The sequence below is a fragment of the Aegilops tauschii genome, chromosome 6, assembly GCF_002575655.3.
Source record: "Aegilops tauschii subsp. strangulata cultivar AL8/78 chromosome 6, Aet v6.0, whole genome shotgun sequence".
Taxonomy (NCBI): Eukaryota; Viridiplantae; Streptophyta; class Magnoliopsida; order Poales; family Poaceae; genus Aegilops; species Aegilops tauschii.
The window spans coordinates 185,235,592-185,253,379 of NC_053040.3; the positions used below are offsets into that span (position 1 = coordinate 185,235,592).

The 17,788-nt window shown below is 45.5% G+C and overlaps 1 protein-coding gene across 11 annotated transcripts; it reads left to right on the top strand.

The window, feature by feature from the left end:
* The first annotated feature begins 954 nt into the window (after positions 1–954).
* Positions 955–4,516, top strand: LOC123494481 (uncharacterized). Of its 11 annotated transcripts, XR_012187508.1 has the most exons (5): positions 971–1,795; positions 2,228–2,299; positions 3,285–3,362; positions 4,123–4,292; positions 4,366–4,516. XR_012187508.1 is itself a non-coding variant. In XM_073501264.1 (4 exons), the coding sequence occupies exons 1-4, from the start codon at positions 1,748–1,750 to the stop codon at positions 4,189–4,191; spliced, it is 267 nt and encodes an 88-aa protein (XP_073357365.1). In that variant the 5' UTR covers positions 971–1,747; the 3' UTR covers positions 4,192–4,516. The 11 variants fall into 11 exon arrangements, 2 of the variants coding, with proteins under 2 accessions (XP_073357365.1, XP_073357366.1); XM_073501264.1 differs by having other exon boundaries at positions 4,123–4,516; XM_073501265.1 differs by having other exon boundaries at positions 971–1,762; positions 4,123–4,516.
* The last annotated feature ends 13,272 nt before the right edge of the window (positions 4,517–17,788 follow it).

A 17,788-nucleotide genomic window follows, 5' to 3' on the forward strand; every position in this document is an offset into this window, starting at 1 on the left:
TAGACTCGTGTATCAGGACTACTAGCAAATACTACTACATTGTATTGACATGCAGGCACCTAGAATCGCTAGGCTATGATAGTCCAGTCAACGAATTCCCGACGAGAAGGTGTCAATGCTTCTCTCACGGGACCCTTCTGCCTGAATCATGCCAGAATCGCTGTCGGCGCTGGGACCTGACACTGCCGCACCTCCGCTCAACAGATCATGACGCCGGAAAGACCACATCAGACACCACCACCACCGGAGGCTGCTCCATCTCCGCCAGTGTGACACAGACATCAGACGCCACCATGACCAGAGGATCCTCCACATCCGCCATCACGGCGTCCAGGCGCGTGGAGGAGGTCATCAAATAGCAAGCAGATGGGGGGGGGGGGGTAGTGGGCTCAGTCGAAGCCGGAGAGGAAGGATCTCAACCAGCCTCGGGCAGAGGAAGGAGACGACGGGCGCATCCCGTCGACGACGGCAGGGCACGACAAGTCAGCAACGATGGGGCTGGATCTGGTTGCCCAGGGAGCACGGGGCAGTTGGAGAGGATGCCATGGTGGAGTAGGCTGGTGGTGGTGCGGCCAAGACAACCGTCGTGGTGGTGGTGCGACGTCGACCTCAGGGTAGAGCCACGCCGGGGTGGTCCTCCCCTCCTCCGATCCGCCGATGGAGCGTGGTGGCCGGTTAGTGGGAGGCTCCTGGTGGTCGGCGTTGAGGGGAGAGGCTGGCGAGCCCCCTCTGATCCAGATCCGTGGGGAAGAGTGAGAGAGAGAATAGAAAGAGAGACGCGGGTGCTGCGGGGAAGACAGAGAGAGGCTGTCGGTGGGGTGGGCCGGGACCTTGTCAGATAGCGCTTGTGATGGCCGGATCGTGCGGCCGCGAGCCGGCCGCTTGATGTCTCCAAATAGTGCGTATGCACTTTTTAGATTTTAGGTTTTTTTAATGGGCCTTCTCTCATTTTTTTCCTATTTTTTTGTCTGGAGTCTCATCCCGACTTGTCACTACTAGGGAAAAGCTTATAGACAGACGCTTACTAGTAGCGCGGGTTTATACCCCTCGCTACGGCTACTTACTAGTAGCGCGGGTTTTTACCCCTCGCTACTACTAAATTGACAGTAATAGCGCTGATATTTACCCCTCACTACTACTAAGCGGTCTCTACCGTACCCCCGGGACATGCCATATTAGTAACGAGGGATATAAACCCACGCTACTACTAAGTGAATAGCTATAGCGCAGGTAAGATACCCACGCTGCTACCACTGAGCGTATCCCTCCCTTGCCGCACCACTCCCACCCCGATCCTAAAGAAAAGAAATTCCACTCCCACCCGACCAAACTCTCTCTCTCTCCAACCTCACCCCCACCTGAGTTGACTCATCTCCCCCACGACCTCCTCGCCGCCGCCAGCACCCACACCGGCCGGTTCCGGCGAGCTCCGGCCTCGCGGAATACGCCCCCAAGCACCCCAAGCTCCGCCCCTCCCTCCCCTCCTCCCAGATCCGTGCCTCAAGGCCTGCACCCTTGCCTTGAGGCGGCGAGGGGGAAGGCGGCGGCGGAGAGGCAAACGGCGAGGAGGAGCAGCACGCGGCTCTTCCACCCAACGGCCGCGGAGTCGTCGGTGCGGGCCGTCAGCCTCACCGAGAAGAGGAGCAGCACGGCGGCAAGGACGACGAGGGAGAGGAGGTGGTGGCTGAGGACGAGGCGCGTGTACAGGTCCCTCCCGCAGGCGCTGTCGGGGCGGAAGGCGTTTCCGATGACGAAGAAAGCGGTGAGATTAATCCTGAGCTGCTCCCTAGCAGCGGTGAGAATCCTGAGCTGTTTCAGAACTTCAGATCTCCAATCATCTCGCTATCCCTCAGTATAATATATTCTTTTTCAATCGAGGATATGCAATTTTTCTTGAGTTGCTGAAGACATTGGGGTATGCCTCCGGTTAATTAGCCTGAGCTAAGGGAAAATGTTTAGCCTGCGAACTTAACATACATGCAGTATGCATGTGCCCTCCATGGCAGAAACTGCCATTTTTTGTTACACAAGAGTCCATGTTGGCTGAGTGGTGGATCATTTAGAACCGTCTAGTTCAGTCCCTGCCTGTTTATGAGCTTCACATGGCCTCCCTTCATGGCAGTTTCTGAAGGCAGGACAAACCATGTGAAAATGAGAACAGATGTACGGACATGGTTCTGTACAGGTGTTAGGTAAGTGTTTTTGCTGATTGTGTGAAATTTTGCAGGTACTGGTTGCATGCTATATTAATGCTTTGGACGAAATTACATTATTCGTCACCCCTGCTCAGCTCAGAGAGGTACCTCATCCCGTGGTCCCCTAATCTCTGAATCTCAATGCTTTGGACAAAATTACATTATGAAACTTATATGCAGTAAGGCCTAGATTGGCAGTGTAGTTTTTAAAATACCGCAGTATTCGAAAAATTCGGCATCATGTTTAACTAGTGTGGAGCATACTATGCAGAGGCCTAGTTTGCCATGTTGATAATTGTGCTTTCAAGTTACAAACCAAGCTGTCAGTTTGAGAAAAAAGAGGTCTGGACCGCTTTTTCTAGAAGTTAGAAAAAAACATTGTATCAGGAATACAAGTGAATATGAAACTACTGTTGTTGGTTTAGCCAAACACCTCACAGTTTTCAAACTACAGTTTTGTAGAAACCATAGTATTCTGATTGAGCTAAGCTAGCAGTGTATCTTCACCTGTGGGAATCAAGGTGCATATGCTCCTTGTCTTTTTTCACTTTCTAGACTAGATTGAATAACTGGAATTGCCAATCAACTGTAAAAAATAAATTTAATTACCAATCTGCACGCACAAGACATATATCTTTCTCATCATTTTAAACATTAACCATTGATACTCCATGTATACATTTTCTGAGAATTACTTCATATATGTAGGCTGGCAGCGGCGTTCACAAATCACCACGGAGAAAGTAAAGATCTCGAGAGGATTCCGTTTGTTTGCTCTATGTATTGTCTTTCGAAGCGCAGGAAAAAAAACACAAAAAAATGCTAGTTCATTTTACTGCCTTTTGTAGCAAAAGAAAATGAAAATCACAAAAAAAATGTTTGTTTCTCTGCCTTTTGTAGTAATGGAGAATGAAAGTCACAAAAAAAGTTTGTTTTCAGGGTCGAGTAGTCTGTTGGTTTGTTGTTCACTCAGAAATGTTTTTGGTTTTGGGGGGGTCGATGTGTACATTGTGCATCAGCATACACTGCTAGCTGCCCATGGAGATCAGCACTAATGAATACACAAATCCTGGTTGTTCTTTCATCTAGGATGCTTATGCCGTCCAGAGCAATGAGCATGGAATAGCAGCTCGAGACAGAGGCGCGTTTCATTGGGAACTTATTCCGGTGTGTGCATTATTTGAGGACCCCAAAACTCTTCTTCTGTATGAAATATTGTCTCTTAGTACCAGTATGCTATCACAATCTTGACTAAAGCATTTGAATTTAAGCTAGTAGATATTGATCTTTGTGATCGAAGTGTGTCTGTTTAATACCTCTAAACTCGCAATTTCATTCAGAATTATGATACTTCTTAGTGTAGCATTGTAGCTTTATTTTTAAACAATCAGATTACCTTTGGTATGCAGCATCAGCCAAACTATGCTGTATATCTTTAGTAGTAAATGTATCATCTTAAGAGTGTACTAAAGCTATATTAATTCGTAGCTCGAATTTTAGGCTTTCTCCATGGTTAATGTAAGTTATGTAAAGCAATGTTTACTTGGAAGTGTAACTGTAGTGCCATTCTCATCTTTTAATGTACAACGACGGTGCTGCTGCACTTGTACTAGTCAGTAGGGAGAAAGCTAAGAACCTTGGCCTTCAAGTTCTTGCAAGGACAAGAGGGTATGCTGATGTTGCTCAGGTAAATCTTACATGCCTCGTAATTAATCATTGTTGGTGAAACAAATGTCATTTGAGAAATCTCGGCCTATTGTTCTTGTTAATGAATACGGTTACCAACATTATCCTTTCCTGTGTCTCAAAACTATCAACCTGACTCATAGAATGATCTTTTTCTTTAGGATTTATGGTTATTTTTTCTTTTTTCTTGTTATTATGCATTACTATGAGTTCATTGTATTAAGATTCCTTACATCTTCAGGCACCTGAGCTATTTACAGAAGGAGGGGACCCGGCGTTCTTCACGGCTCGCGGCAGTGTCTACCTTTGATTCATTCGTGCAACAAGGAGGGGACCCGCCCTTCTTCATGTCTCGTGCAACAAGGACCAGCCTCCGGATGTTACTATTGATTCGTGTGCATGTTTTAAAAAGTAAGAAAATACCCTACTGGATTTGGACGCTGACGAGCACTGACAAGTTTTCACTTTCCCGACGTGGCCGCAGGGGTGGGTGTTGTGTTCTCCAACCACTCGGAAGTGGACTTCGCCGTGAAGCCCGGCAACTGCGTCGCACAGATGATCGTCCAGGTGAATGCGACGCCGGAGGTCACGGAGGTGGAGGACCTCGATACCATCGCTTCGGGGGGGGGGGGGGGGGGGGGATTCGGGTCCACCGGTGTCTGAACTCCGAGCCTACATCTAGAGAAGTGGTATGTTTAGGCTCCTGGTGAAACACTAGGAATGGTACCCACATTTGGTTGTGTGCCTTTACTGTTAAATGGAATCTCGTGTGTGCCTTTACTGTTAAATGGAATCTCGTGATCTCTTCCCGTTGAGATGTTCAATGTTGCATCCATGAACGTGCAAGTGTTAAAATGGTCCTGTGACCTTAATTTATTTTGCACTGGACGTGTCTCTGTTCTTCATCCATGAATATTGCATCTAATTTTTATTTCTTTAATTCATAATTTTTTTAGTAGTAGCGTGGGGGGAAATGTGCGCTTACTAGTATTTATGATACTAGTAGCGTGTGGTATAATAGATGCGCTACTACTACTTTGTTATTAGTAGCACGGGTTCCAAATAGTAGTAGCGTGGGTGGCACCCGCGCTACTACTAAGAAGTTAGTAGTAGCGCGGGTGCCACCCATGCTACTACTAACTTTTAACTGTAGCGCGATACTAGTAGCGCGGGTACCCACGCTACTAGTAGCCAATTTACCGGCGCTACTAGTAGCCTTTTCCCTAGTAGTGTGTGGGGGAATCATAGTCTCCATCATCCTTTTCTCACATGGTACAATGCTTTAATAACGAAGATCATCACATTTTTATTACTTACAACTCAAGAATTACAACTCGATACTTAAAACAAAATATGACTCTATATGAATGCCTCCGGCGGTGTACCGGGATGTGTAATGAATCAAGAGTGGCATGTATGAAAGAATTATGAATGCTGGCTTTGCCACAAATATAATGTCAACTACATGATCATGCAAAGCAATATGATAATGATGAAGAATGTCATAATAAACGGAACGGTGGAAAGTTGCATGGCAATATATCTCGGAATGGCTATGGAAATGCCATAATTGGTAGGTATGGTGGCTGTTTTGAGGAAGGTATATGGTGGGTATATGGTACTGGCGAAAGCTGCGCGGTACTAGAGAGGCTAGCAATGGTCGAAGGGTGAGAGCGTATAATCCATGGACTCAACATTAGTCATAAAGAAATGACATACTTATTGCAAAAATCTATTAGTTATAGAAACGAAGTACTACGCACGTGCTCCTTGGGGGATAGATTGGTAGGAAAAGACAATCGCTCGTTCCCGACCACCACCCATAAGGAAGACAATCAATAAATAAATCATGCTCCGACTTAGTCACATAACGGTACATCATACGTGCATGCTACGGGAATCACAAACTTTAACACAAGTATTTCTACTGTCCACAATTACTCACTAGCATGACTCTAATATCACCATCTCTATATCTCAAAACAATCATAAGGAATCAAACTTCTCATAGTATTCAATGCATTTTATACGAAAGTTTTTATTTTACCCCTCTTGGATGTCTATCATATTAAGACTAAATTTATAACCAAAGAAAATTAACATGCTATTTAGAGACTCTCAAAATAATATAAGTGAAGCATAAGAGTTCAATAATTTCTATAAGATAAAGCCACTGCCGTGCTCTAAAACAATATAAGTGAAGCACAAGAGCCAAATTGCCTAGCTCAAAAGATATAAGTGAAGCACATAGAGTATTCTAATAAATCACGATTCATGTGTGTCCCTCTCAAAAGGTGTGTACAACAAGGATGATTGTGGCAAACTAAAAAGCAAATACTCATGCCATACAAGACGCTCCAAGCAAAACACATATCATGTGGTGAATAAAAATATAGCCTCAAGTAAAGTTACCGATAGACGAAGGCGAAAGAGGGGATGCCCGGGGTGCCTTGGGCATCCCCAAGCTTAGGCTCTTGCCACTCCTTATTGCATAGTCCATCAAATCCTTACCCAGAACTTAAAAACTTCACAACCCAAAACTCAACAGAAAATCTCATAAGCTCTGTTAGTATAAGAAAATAAATCACCGCATTTGGTACTGTTGTGAACTCATTCTTTATTTATATTGGTGTAATATCTACTATATTCCAACTTTTCCATGGTTCATACCCTCGATACTACCCATAGATTCATCAAAATAGGCAAACAACACATAGAAGACATAATCTGTCAAAAACAGAACAGTCTGTAGTAATCTGTAACTCTCGAATACTTCTGTAACTCCAAGAAATCTGGACAATTAGGAAAACCTGAGAAATTTGTTTATTAATCTTCTGCAAAAAGAATCAGTATTTTATCTGGCTTCTGTTAAAAACGAGAATTATTTTCCTGAGCGCAAAAGTTTCTGTTTTTCAGCAAGATCAAATCAACTATCACCGTAAGCCATCCCAAAGGTCTTACTTGGCACAAACACTAATTAAAACACAAAACCACATTTAAACAGAGGATATATGAATTATTTGTTGAAAAACAGAAGCAAAAGGCAAAGAGCAAAAATAAAATTGGGTTGCCTCCCAACAAGCGCTATTGTTTAACGCCCTTAGCTAGGCATAAAAACACAAATTGATGATTGTTCTTTAAATTTGCATCTTGCGGATTCCACTATTAAGAAACCTATGGGAAGGATTAATGATGTTATTATTGTTGCAAATATGAATTATTTGCCTGTAGATTTCATTGTTCTTGATATAGATTGCAATCCTACATGTCCTATTATTCTTGGTAGACCTTTCCTTAGAACAATTGGTGCAATTATAGATATGAAAGAAGGAAACATTAGATTTCAATTTCCGTTAAGGAAGGGCATGAAACACTTTCCAAGAAAGAAAATTAAATTGCCATATTAATCTATTATGAGAGCTACCTATGTATTGCATACCAAAGATGACAATACCTAGATCTATTCACGAAAACCTAACACATCACATAAAGTTTTTGGAATCGTGGAAACGCTAGCACCCAGATCACACAAAGCATGGCACTCATAATCTTTAATCTTAGGGAAAACTTTGTTTTTGCCACTCTAGCTTTTGACCACTTTGCTTATGCCACTCTAGAATTTGACATTTCACTTTTGCTTCTCTTAGTTTTTGACAATACATCACAATTGCCATTCTGTGGCAAAATCAATAATTTTTTAGTGGCAATTGTGATAATTGCCAAAATCTAAGAGTGGCAAAAGTGAAACGAAAAACTATTGCTTTTGCCATGAAATGGTATTTGTGATGTATTGTCAAAAGCTAAGAGTGGCAAAAGTGAAATGTCAAATTCTAGAGTGGCATAACCAAAGTGGGCAAAAGTTAGAGTGGCAAAAACAAAGTTTTCCCTTAATCTTAATCTTAATAGTAGGTTCCACTCATCATAAAGTTTTCTAGGGATAGAAACTTCCAATTCAAGCTTTTCTTCAAAAGATTGCATCATAACATCAACGATATGTTCGGTAAAAGCTTTGTTTTTATTATAAGCATGAGGAGAATTCAACATGGATTGCAATAAGAATGTAGCGATCCGACCTCAGACGGTCAAATCTCTGTGTTCAGTGTCATCCCTGGGTCGGTAATGCTGACACACATAATACTCGAAGGATTTATAAAAGAGTAGCAATCACACACTTATTACATCGAATGTCTCAAAAGAGAACTTATTACAATGAATATGGCTTAAGGCCATCTAATACGATAACAGCGGAAGGCTTGGAAGATAAAGTGAGTCCATCAACTCCAACGGCATAGCTGAGTGCATGACAAACGACCTATGGCACCTTACTCGTCGTCTGAAAAGTCTGCAACATGATACGTTGCAGCCCGAAAATGGGTCAGCACATGGAATATGCTGGCAATATAACACAGTATAGCAATGAACAGATAAATACTATCACTACATGCATATATGGCTGGTGGAGGCTCTAAGGTTATATGTTTTTGCGAAAAGCCAATTTTTCCCTACCACAAAGGAATATATTTTATTTAACTATCATGGTGGTTGAAACAAAGAGAATGGTACCCCCATCTCAATCCCAATTAGAAAGTAATTATCAACCCAACAGATTAATTTAGAGTGATGAGATCAGCATGATAATCCAAGAACCAGATACTCAAGATGTCCATAACCGGGGACACGGCTAACCATGATTAGTTTTGTACACTCTGTAGAGGTTTGCGCACTTTTCCCCACAAGACTCGATCTCCTCCGTTGGATTTCTCGCACTACATGGTGTTTGAGAAATGGATGACCGAGACACAGTCTTTCAGAAGCATTAACTCTAACCCCGTGTAGATAGTACCAACCTACATCCCCTACATCTGCTAGCCTACCACTGGAAGAGGTCACGCAACATACTCAACTGTGCCAGAGCCCATAATGGCTTGTGGCTGCACACGGAAGTTTCTAGCAAGAATAATCTTATGATCACTTTGAGCCTGGGCGGCGGACCATAGGAGGATCACACGGTATAACCCCGGGATCTCCTAGGACAACACTGGTATAACCCCAGGTGCCCAAAACCAACAATCCACCCAGATGTGTATTAAAGTTGCCACCTTAAATTGAACCATTAATTAATAATCTCACATCTGTCATGGATTCACTCAAACCCAATCCACGTCTACGAGCATAGCATGGCAATATAAGCACAACGTAGAAATAACTCCCAAGGGTTTGATAATAAAACAGGTAATAGGTTCTACCTCATCATCTACTTCCCAATACCCACATGTTAATCACATCCTAATCATGCAATGTTTGAGGATTGTAACTAGTGCATAAAAACTGGGTATGAAAAGAGTATGATCAATGTGTTACTTGCCTTGCTGACGATCCGCAAAACCTAGTGACTCGTAGTAGCACGCTTCGCACTCCGGGAATTCTACCGCAAACAAACAATAGCATACATAAGCAATCAAGCAAATATGCATGGGTAAAACTCAAATAAGAAGATCTAACCAGAAAGTTCAACTGAAGAACTCCGGTTTGCAAAAAGAATCAAATCAAACGGGGCAACGAAACTCAAACTGCGAAAGAAACAAGGTCTGATTACTAATCTGGACTAAAGTCAAATTTTACAGTACCAAAAATCTTGTTCAAGTTGATTAAACAGAAAGAGGGCTTCGAGACGAAGATCTAGGCGCTTGAATCGCCTGATTCCGATAAACGAGCAAAAAGATAAACTAAAACGAAGATCAGGACAGAAATCGCGATCGAAAATAATCGCGGAAAAACCCTGGAAAAAGAAAAACTGACGAATAGGCTAACGAACGAACGTTCGCTGTCTGTGACTAACGGGTGAATAACGTTCGTTAAAACGAACGTATGGACGAACGTCCGCTATTTAACTAAACCGGGAAAAATCGAAACAAAACCGATCTAAAATAAAAAAACGAGATCTAGGGTTTTCGAAATAAAACCGATCGGTTTTCTTACGAAAACCGGCAGCGGCGGCCGCTACCTCCGGCGACGGATGGCGAGACGGCGGCGCGGCTCCAGCAACTCCGGCGGCGGCGCGGGACGCGGCGGCGGGGTGGTGCGGCGGCGGGCGACGCGAGGCGGCGGCGTCGGCAGCGATGGCGCGGATCGGGCTAGGGTTTGGGGTGCGGTGGGGTGGGCTGGCGGTTCGGGGCTGCGGCTCTTAAAGGGCCGGCCGGGTCAATGTCCCAGGCGGACACGGCCCGGTAAGGCGGTTCGTTTTTTTTATAAATATTTCGACGCGCAGAAAAATGATTAAAAGAAATACTAAACGGACTCCAAAAATACAGAAATAAATTTTCACGGTCCTCTAATAAAATTGCGGACAAAGTGAGCATTTATTTGGGCCTCTAATGCAATTTTGAAAAACGCATATTTTTCCTAATTCAGATAAAATTGCAATAAACTCCAAATAAAATTTATTTATTGATTTTAATATTTTTCCTCCAATATTTCGTTTATTTTGGAGAAACTCTCATATACTTTAATATGAAATATTTTTGGAGAGAAAAATTATTTAAAACCAAAATGATCCTTGTTTCAATATTTGATAAAATTCAAATATGAAAACGTGAAATCCCCAACTCTCTCCGTGGGTCCTTGAGTTGCTTAGAATTTTGAGGATCGCGAAACGAAATGCAATAAAATATGATATGCATGAATGACCTATGTATAACATTCCAAATTGAAAATTTGGGATGTTACAAACCTACCCCCCTTAAGATGAATCTCGTCCCCGAGATTCGGGTTGGCTAGAAAATAGGTGTGGGTGGTCCTTGCGTAGATCATCCTCTCGTTCCCAAGTGGCTTCCTCCTCGGTATGGTGGCTCCACTGAACTTTGCAAAACTTGATAACCTTGCTGCGAGTAACTCGGCTGGCAACCTCGAGAATCTTGACAGGTTTCTCCTCATATGTCAAATCACTATCCAACTGAATTGCTTCCAGGGGCACTGTATCTCTCAAAGGAATATCGGCCATCTCTGAATGGCACTTCTTCAACTGGGAAACGTGAAACGCATCATGAACTCCCGACAGTCCTCCAGGTAACTCCAACTTGTAGGGAACCTCTCACATGCGTTCCAAAACATGGTACAGTCCTACAAATCTCAGGGCTAACTTTCCCTTAACTCCAAAACATTTAACTCCTCGTAGTGGTGACACACGGAGATATGTTCTGTCTCCAATTTCATAGACTACCTCCTTGCATTTTGAATCTGCATAACTCTTCTGTTTGGACTGAGCTACCTTCAGTCTATCTTGAATTAGCTTAACCTTCTCTTCTGACTCTTTAATCAAATCCGGACCAAACAACTAACGGTCTCCTACTTCATCCCACATCAACGGTGTTCTGCACCTTCTTCCATACAAAGCTTCGAAATGTGCCATCTTCAAACTGGCCTGGTAACTGTTGTTGTAGGAGAACTCCGCGTACGGCAAATTGTCATCCCAACTAGATCCATAATCTAATGCACAAGCTCTTAACATGTCCTCCAGAATCTGATTGACTCTCTCGGTCTGTCCATCTGTCTGCGGGTGAAAAGCTGTACTGAACTCCAGCCTGGTACCCAAGGTCTGGTGCAGCTGGTGCCAAAACTTTGAAGTAAACTGTGTTCCTCTATCTGATACGATGGTCCTCGGAACTCCGTGCAGACATACGATCCTGGTCATATATATCTTGGCCAGCTTTGCACTTGTATATGTGGTCTTCACTGGGATAAAGTGAGCCACTTTGGTCAAACGATCCACTACTACCCAGATAGAATCATATCATGATCGGGTCCTGGGCAATCCGGTGATAAAATCCATGCCAAGCTTGTCCCACTTCCATTCGGGTATCGGCATAGGTTGCAGTAGTCCTGCTGGCTTCTGATGTTCTGCCTTCACTCTCTGACATACATCACATACGACTACATACTCGGCAATATCCTTCTTCATTCCAGTCCACCAGAAACGCTCCTTCAAATCCAAATACATCTTGGTGTTTCCGGGGTGTATCGAGTATGGCGAGTCATGAGCTTCCTGAAGTATCAACTTCCTTATCTCTGCATTATTGGGCACATAAACACGGTCCTCAAACCACAAGGTGTCGTGCTCATCCTCACGAAGACCTTTGGCTTTTCCTTCACTCATCTTCTCCTTTATTTCAGCAATTTCTTTGTCATCCTTCTGAGCTTCTCAAATCTTTCCCAATAACGTTGATTGAACCTCCAATGATGCAACAAAACCTCGAGGGACTATCTCCAAATGTAGCTCCCTGAGATCTTCTACTAACTCCTTTGGCAATCCTCCGTTTACGAGGGTATTGACATAACTCTCCGGGCTGAAAGCGTCTGCTACGACATTGGCCTTTCCTGGATGATAGTGCAACTTCATATCATAATCCTTCATGAGCTCCAATCATCTCCTTTGCCTGAGGTTCAGCTCCTTCTGGGTAAAAATCTACTTCAAACTCTTCACTACAAAAAAAATACACTTCCGTGATGATACGTGTTTGTCACAGTAGGTCGCGTTTTTTGTCATGCATGTACATCCATGACAAATTTATGACAGAATCAAGATAGTCATACCTGTGCTGTCGTAGAAGTGTTCCATGACATTACCAAAATTATCATCACGGAAGTGTCCACTTCCATGACGATAAATCACGCGTCACAGAAGTGCTTTCGTCAAGGGTGACCGACACGTGGCATCGACCGTAACGGAACGCTGTTAAGCTATCGGGTCCGGTTTTGGATCCGATAACCCGTTAACAGCCCCAACCAATGGGGATTTTCCATGTGTAAAATCATCATTGGCTGGAGGAAACACGTGTCGGCTCACCGTTGGGACAGATGTCATCCACTCATTGGACACAAAGCACCTATGATACGTCGACACGTGGCATGGCCCAACAGAGGCCCATTCCTGTGAAAAGGCCGGCCCGTTTGACTTGGTCAAAAGGTGGCGGGCCGGCCCACGACAAGCCTGTTAACGGCCTGTTCGCATATAGCCCATTTACAGCCCGCTAACCCAGGGCCCGTTTACGACCTATCCGAATTAGGCCTAGTAGCGTCATCTGGGCCGTCCAATATAATTCCAGCCCGTTTTAACTTCCGGCCCATGTATGGCCCATGACGTCTTTTGGCCCATCTGAGGCCCTTAGTAACCCTCGGCCCGTTAATGGCCCGTGGTAAAACTGGCCCGTGATGAACAGTGTATCACTTTATACCCATTGACGGCCCATTATACCGTTGGGCCGTTTCTAGCCCATGTTATCTTTCGGCCTTCTCAGGGCCCATTTATTCTTTGGCTCATTTCCAGCATTCGTTTACTTACGACCCGTTACAGGCCTTTTCTGCTTATGGGCCAAATTCAGCCCGTGGAGTCAGCCCGTTTGTGGCCCGTTAATCTGTTGAGCCATTTTCATAGCATCATCAAATACGGCCGTTTAACGGCCCGTTATGGTTAGCCCATAAAACGTACGATTTCCACTCTAGCCCGTTTACGACCCCTTATATGGCCCGTACAAGTCCCATAGATGAGATGGCCCGTAGAAGGCTGACAGCTGGGTCCACGGCCGCAGCAAGGAAGTGCCTCCTTATTACGTGCAAAATAATTATTCCTCCACTTGACAGCGGGGACCCACCGGACGGGCCACCGTATTTCGCGAAAAAAACGTTTTCCCCTGACTGCTGGGACCCACCAGCTACATCTTCGCACGCAAGGAACTGCGTCCGGGTAAAAAAAAACGATTCGCCCCCCTGACTGCTGGGACCCACCAGCTACATCTTCGCAGGCAAGGAAGTGCCTGACAGTCGGGACCCACCTGGTCGAAGCGTACGGAGCGTTGTCATTCTGGTCGCGAACGTGTACGTACATACTGGTCGATGTAGAGGCGTGCACGTGTCGTAGTAGAGGCGCGCACGTAGCATGTACACGTACGTACAGCGGCCAGTGTGCAAGAAAGAAAATACGGCCACGTACGTACATACGGGCAGGGTCTCCAACGCCTACTCACGCATACGTACGGCCAGGGCTCGTGTACATGGCTGGGTCGGAATGGAGAAAAAGCGTCGTCGTCGTGTTCATGGGGAGCCAACCGGCTGGGTCAGAACGGAATGCGTCGTCGTGTTCATCGGGAGGGCTTGGACGGAACAGCCTATGGAAACGAGGCCTGGTGTACCGCAGAGCGAAGGAAACGGCCTTGTGTTCGACCAGCCACGTTCGAAACGGGATCTTGTTCATCGGGAGGGGTCTGGCGTACCGCAAAACGGAGGAAACGGACCTCCTACGGTTGAAACGGGGGTCCTGTTGATCGGGAGGGGTGTGGCATACCGCAAAACAGAGGAAACGGACTTGTGTTGGAGCACTACGGTCGAAACAGGGGTCTTGTTCATCGGGAGGGGTGTGGCGTACCGCAAAACAGGACTCCACGGGATACTGTTCATCTCCACCGTCGACCCCCTCCAGCCTCCACGGGCTACTGTTCATCCACCGTCGACCTCCTCCAGCCTCCACCTGCGACTGTTTATCCACGAGCTCCTGTTCATCCAGCCTCCACCGCGCGCTACTCCACCGGCTACTGTTCAACCAGCCCTCTCCACAGGCTCCTGTTCAACCACCCCTCCACGGGCTATTGTTCATCCTGCCCTCCACCGTCTACTGTTCATCCTGCCCTCCACGGGGTCCTGTTCATCTAGCCCCAACCGGCTCGATCGATCGGGGTACTGTTCATCCAGAGGCAACACCACGGGGTCCTGTTCATCCACCCCCACCGGGAACTGTTCATCCAATCCCCCCCGCAATGCTCACTGTTCATCCAGAGGCAGCATCGATCGGCTTCAGTTAGCAGCAGCAGCGAAGGAATCGCTTGATCGGGTTTAGTTAACAGCCATCGATCGATCGCTCGGGTTCAGTAACGCGTAGCCTGTAGTGCAATCGCTCGGGTTCAGTTAGAGCCCAACGCCTCGCTCGGGTTCAGTTAGAGCCCAACGCCTCGCACACACGCGCGTACGTACAAGAGAAACGCGCATCGCTCGGCCCCCGACCACCCACCGTAACCGGGGACTCCCCGATATTTTCCGCGCCCTCGCTTCTACCATGTTTTTTCCGTCATGGACGGCCCAAAGAATGTCATGCAGCTGCGTCTCCGGCCCGCCTAGGATGAAAAGCCCATTTTCTGTCATAGAAGTAGGACCCCACCACATCTATGATGATACCGGGTTTTGTCACAATTATCTTCATAGAAGTGTCATAAGTATGACAGAAAAGATTTTCGTTCGGCCCAAAATGTGATGGATGTGTCTTTTTTTGTAGTGCTTGTGATTCGTGTACACATCGCAACAGTTTCCAATAAGAAAATTTCTCCAGGTCTTGAGCGCATGCACTACGACTGCTAACTCCAAATCACGCGTGGCATAATTCAACTCATGCAGTCGAAGTTGTCTTGAAGCATATGAAACAACTCTTCCGTCTTGCATAAGTACTCCTCCAAGTCCTAAGCGAGAGGCGTCACAATACACTTGGAAATCCTTGTGTATATCAGGCAGAATCAGCACTGGGGCTATAGTCAAACGTTTCTTCAACTCCTGGAAACTTGCTTCACATTCTTCAGTCCACTGGAACTTGGTGTCCTTCTACACAGAGGCGGAACCAGGATTTCTCAAAGCCTAGGGCTAAACTCAACTGACTATCTCAAAAAAAAAAACTAACTGACTAAATATAAGTCAAATACTCCTAATTAGGGAGGACTTGCTTAATCTGAGGTCATCATTTCTTCACCAGCAATACCGGAAGGACTTGGATCTGCAAACATAAAATAGCATATCTAAGATCAAGACACTTGACATAGACTAAGTCAATTGTTCGTATGAAATTTGTAAAAAATGAAATGAGAGAACATATTATACCATTAAAACGAAGACCATGAGGTAGTAGCCCCTTTCGTTTCCTCATTTTTGATAGCAGTGTATAATCTTAATATCATCAACGCTTGCAAATACATCGCGTTCAATATAGCACACCAATGTAAGTTTGGCTAATATAAAGGAAGTAGGGAAAACAAAATTAGAAGATAGGCTACAAATTACCTGGGCAGTGTGCGGTGGGTGGGCGCCTCTGTGCCTGCGCTACAATTTAGAACTAGACTAGATGGAGAAGAATAAGAGGCGGGTGGTCACGACGCCGGACCCGGCGGGGAATCGCGTGTTGAGGACGGCGGCGGCGCAGGGCATGGGCGCTCCTTCGAGCGAGGCGAGGCGAGGGTTTCTCTGTTGCCGGTTAGGCGAGGAATTTTCTTTCTTTCTTGACTTTTTTGAGCCGCTTTCTTCCTTGACTTGATTGACTAACGATCGGGCTACGGATCACAGATCGAAGCGTCAACCGTCGTCTAGTGCGTGATCGGGTTCTCGGTTCTGATCGATTGGTGGAGTTGGGCTAACGGGCTGAAGACTTGTACATCTATGTGAAGACTGGGGCTGGGCTTCTGTGTATGACAATTTCTGAAAAATTTGCTGCTATGTTATACGTACTAGTTGGGCCACGCCTGGGGCTACAGCCCCAGTTGCCCCAGGCCTGATTTCGCCCCTGCTTCTACAACAATACCGTCATAGGCTTCGCAATCTTGGAGAAATTTTCAATGAATCTTCGGTAGTATCCCGCGAGTCCAAGAAAACTGCGGATCTCTCCAACTGAGGTGGTTGCCAACCACTCAGTGACGGACCTTGGTGGGATCCACTGCTATACCTTCCCCTGATATAACATGTCCAAGAAATCCAACTTCCTTCAACCAAAACTCACATTTGTTTAACTTGGCATATAATTGATGTTCCCTGAGCTTCTCGAGAACTAAACGAAAATGCTCCTTGTGTTCCTCTTCATTCTTCGAGTATACCAAGATATCATCAATGAACACCACGACAAACTTATCCAACAACTCCATGAACACCTTGTTCATCATACTCATGAAATAGGCAGGGGCGTTAGTCAGTCCAAATGACATAACCGTATACTCATATAACCCATACCTCGTGGTGAAAGATGTTTTAGGTATGTCCTTTTCTCGAATCTTCAGCTGGTGATATCCTGATCGCAGATCGATCTTGTAACATCCCAAATTTCCAATTTGGAATGTTATACATAGATCATCATTGCATATCATGTTTTATTGCATTTTGACAAATCCTCGATAAATCCTAAGCAACTCAAGGACCCTCGGAGAGAGTTGGGGATTTTCTCGAATTTTCAAATTTGATTTTCATCAAATAATAAGACGAGGATTTTGGTTTAAATTATTTTTCTCTCCGGAAAAATATTTCATTTTAAATAAACGAGAGGAGAAAATATGACTTCTCCAAAACAATTGAAATACTGGAGGAAAACTGTTAAACTCATTATTTGGAATTTATTTGGATGTTATTTGCAATTTTTAGTGCATTAAAAATATTGCATGTTTTCAAAATATTTATTTTGAATTAAAAAAATGTTCACCCTATTCTGGATTTTCTAACTAGACGGGGAAAATTTATTTCATATTTTTCTGATTTTTATTTATTTTTCTACGTAATGTTTTCGCGGAACTTATTTAAAAAAAAATCCGCCCGCGCGCCGACTGGGCCAAAGGCCCAGCCGACGGCCCAGCCCCGCCGCCCCGTCGTGTCCGCCCCGGAGACGGGATCGCCGCCCGAGTCCTGGCCGGCTACGCCGCCCGCCGCCCTTGCCCCCTCCCCAAGGCACCGGACCCCCCTCCTTAAATACCCCCCTCTCTTTCTCTCACCACCGCCGCCGCTGGAGCCCTCACCGCCGAGCCCCGCCGCCGCCCGCAACACGCCCCGCCGCCGCCGTAGCGCCGCGCCGCCGCCGCCGGGAGCCGCCGCCCTCGCCTCGCCCGCCCCTCGCCGAGCCCCGC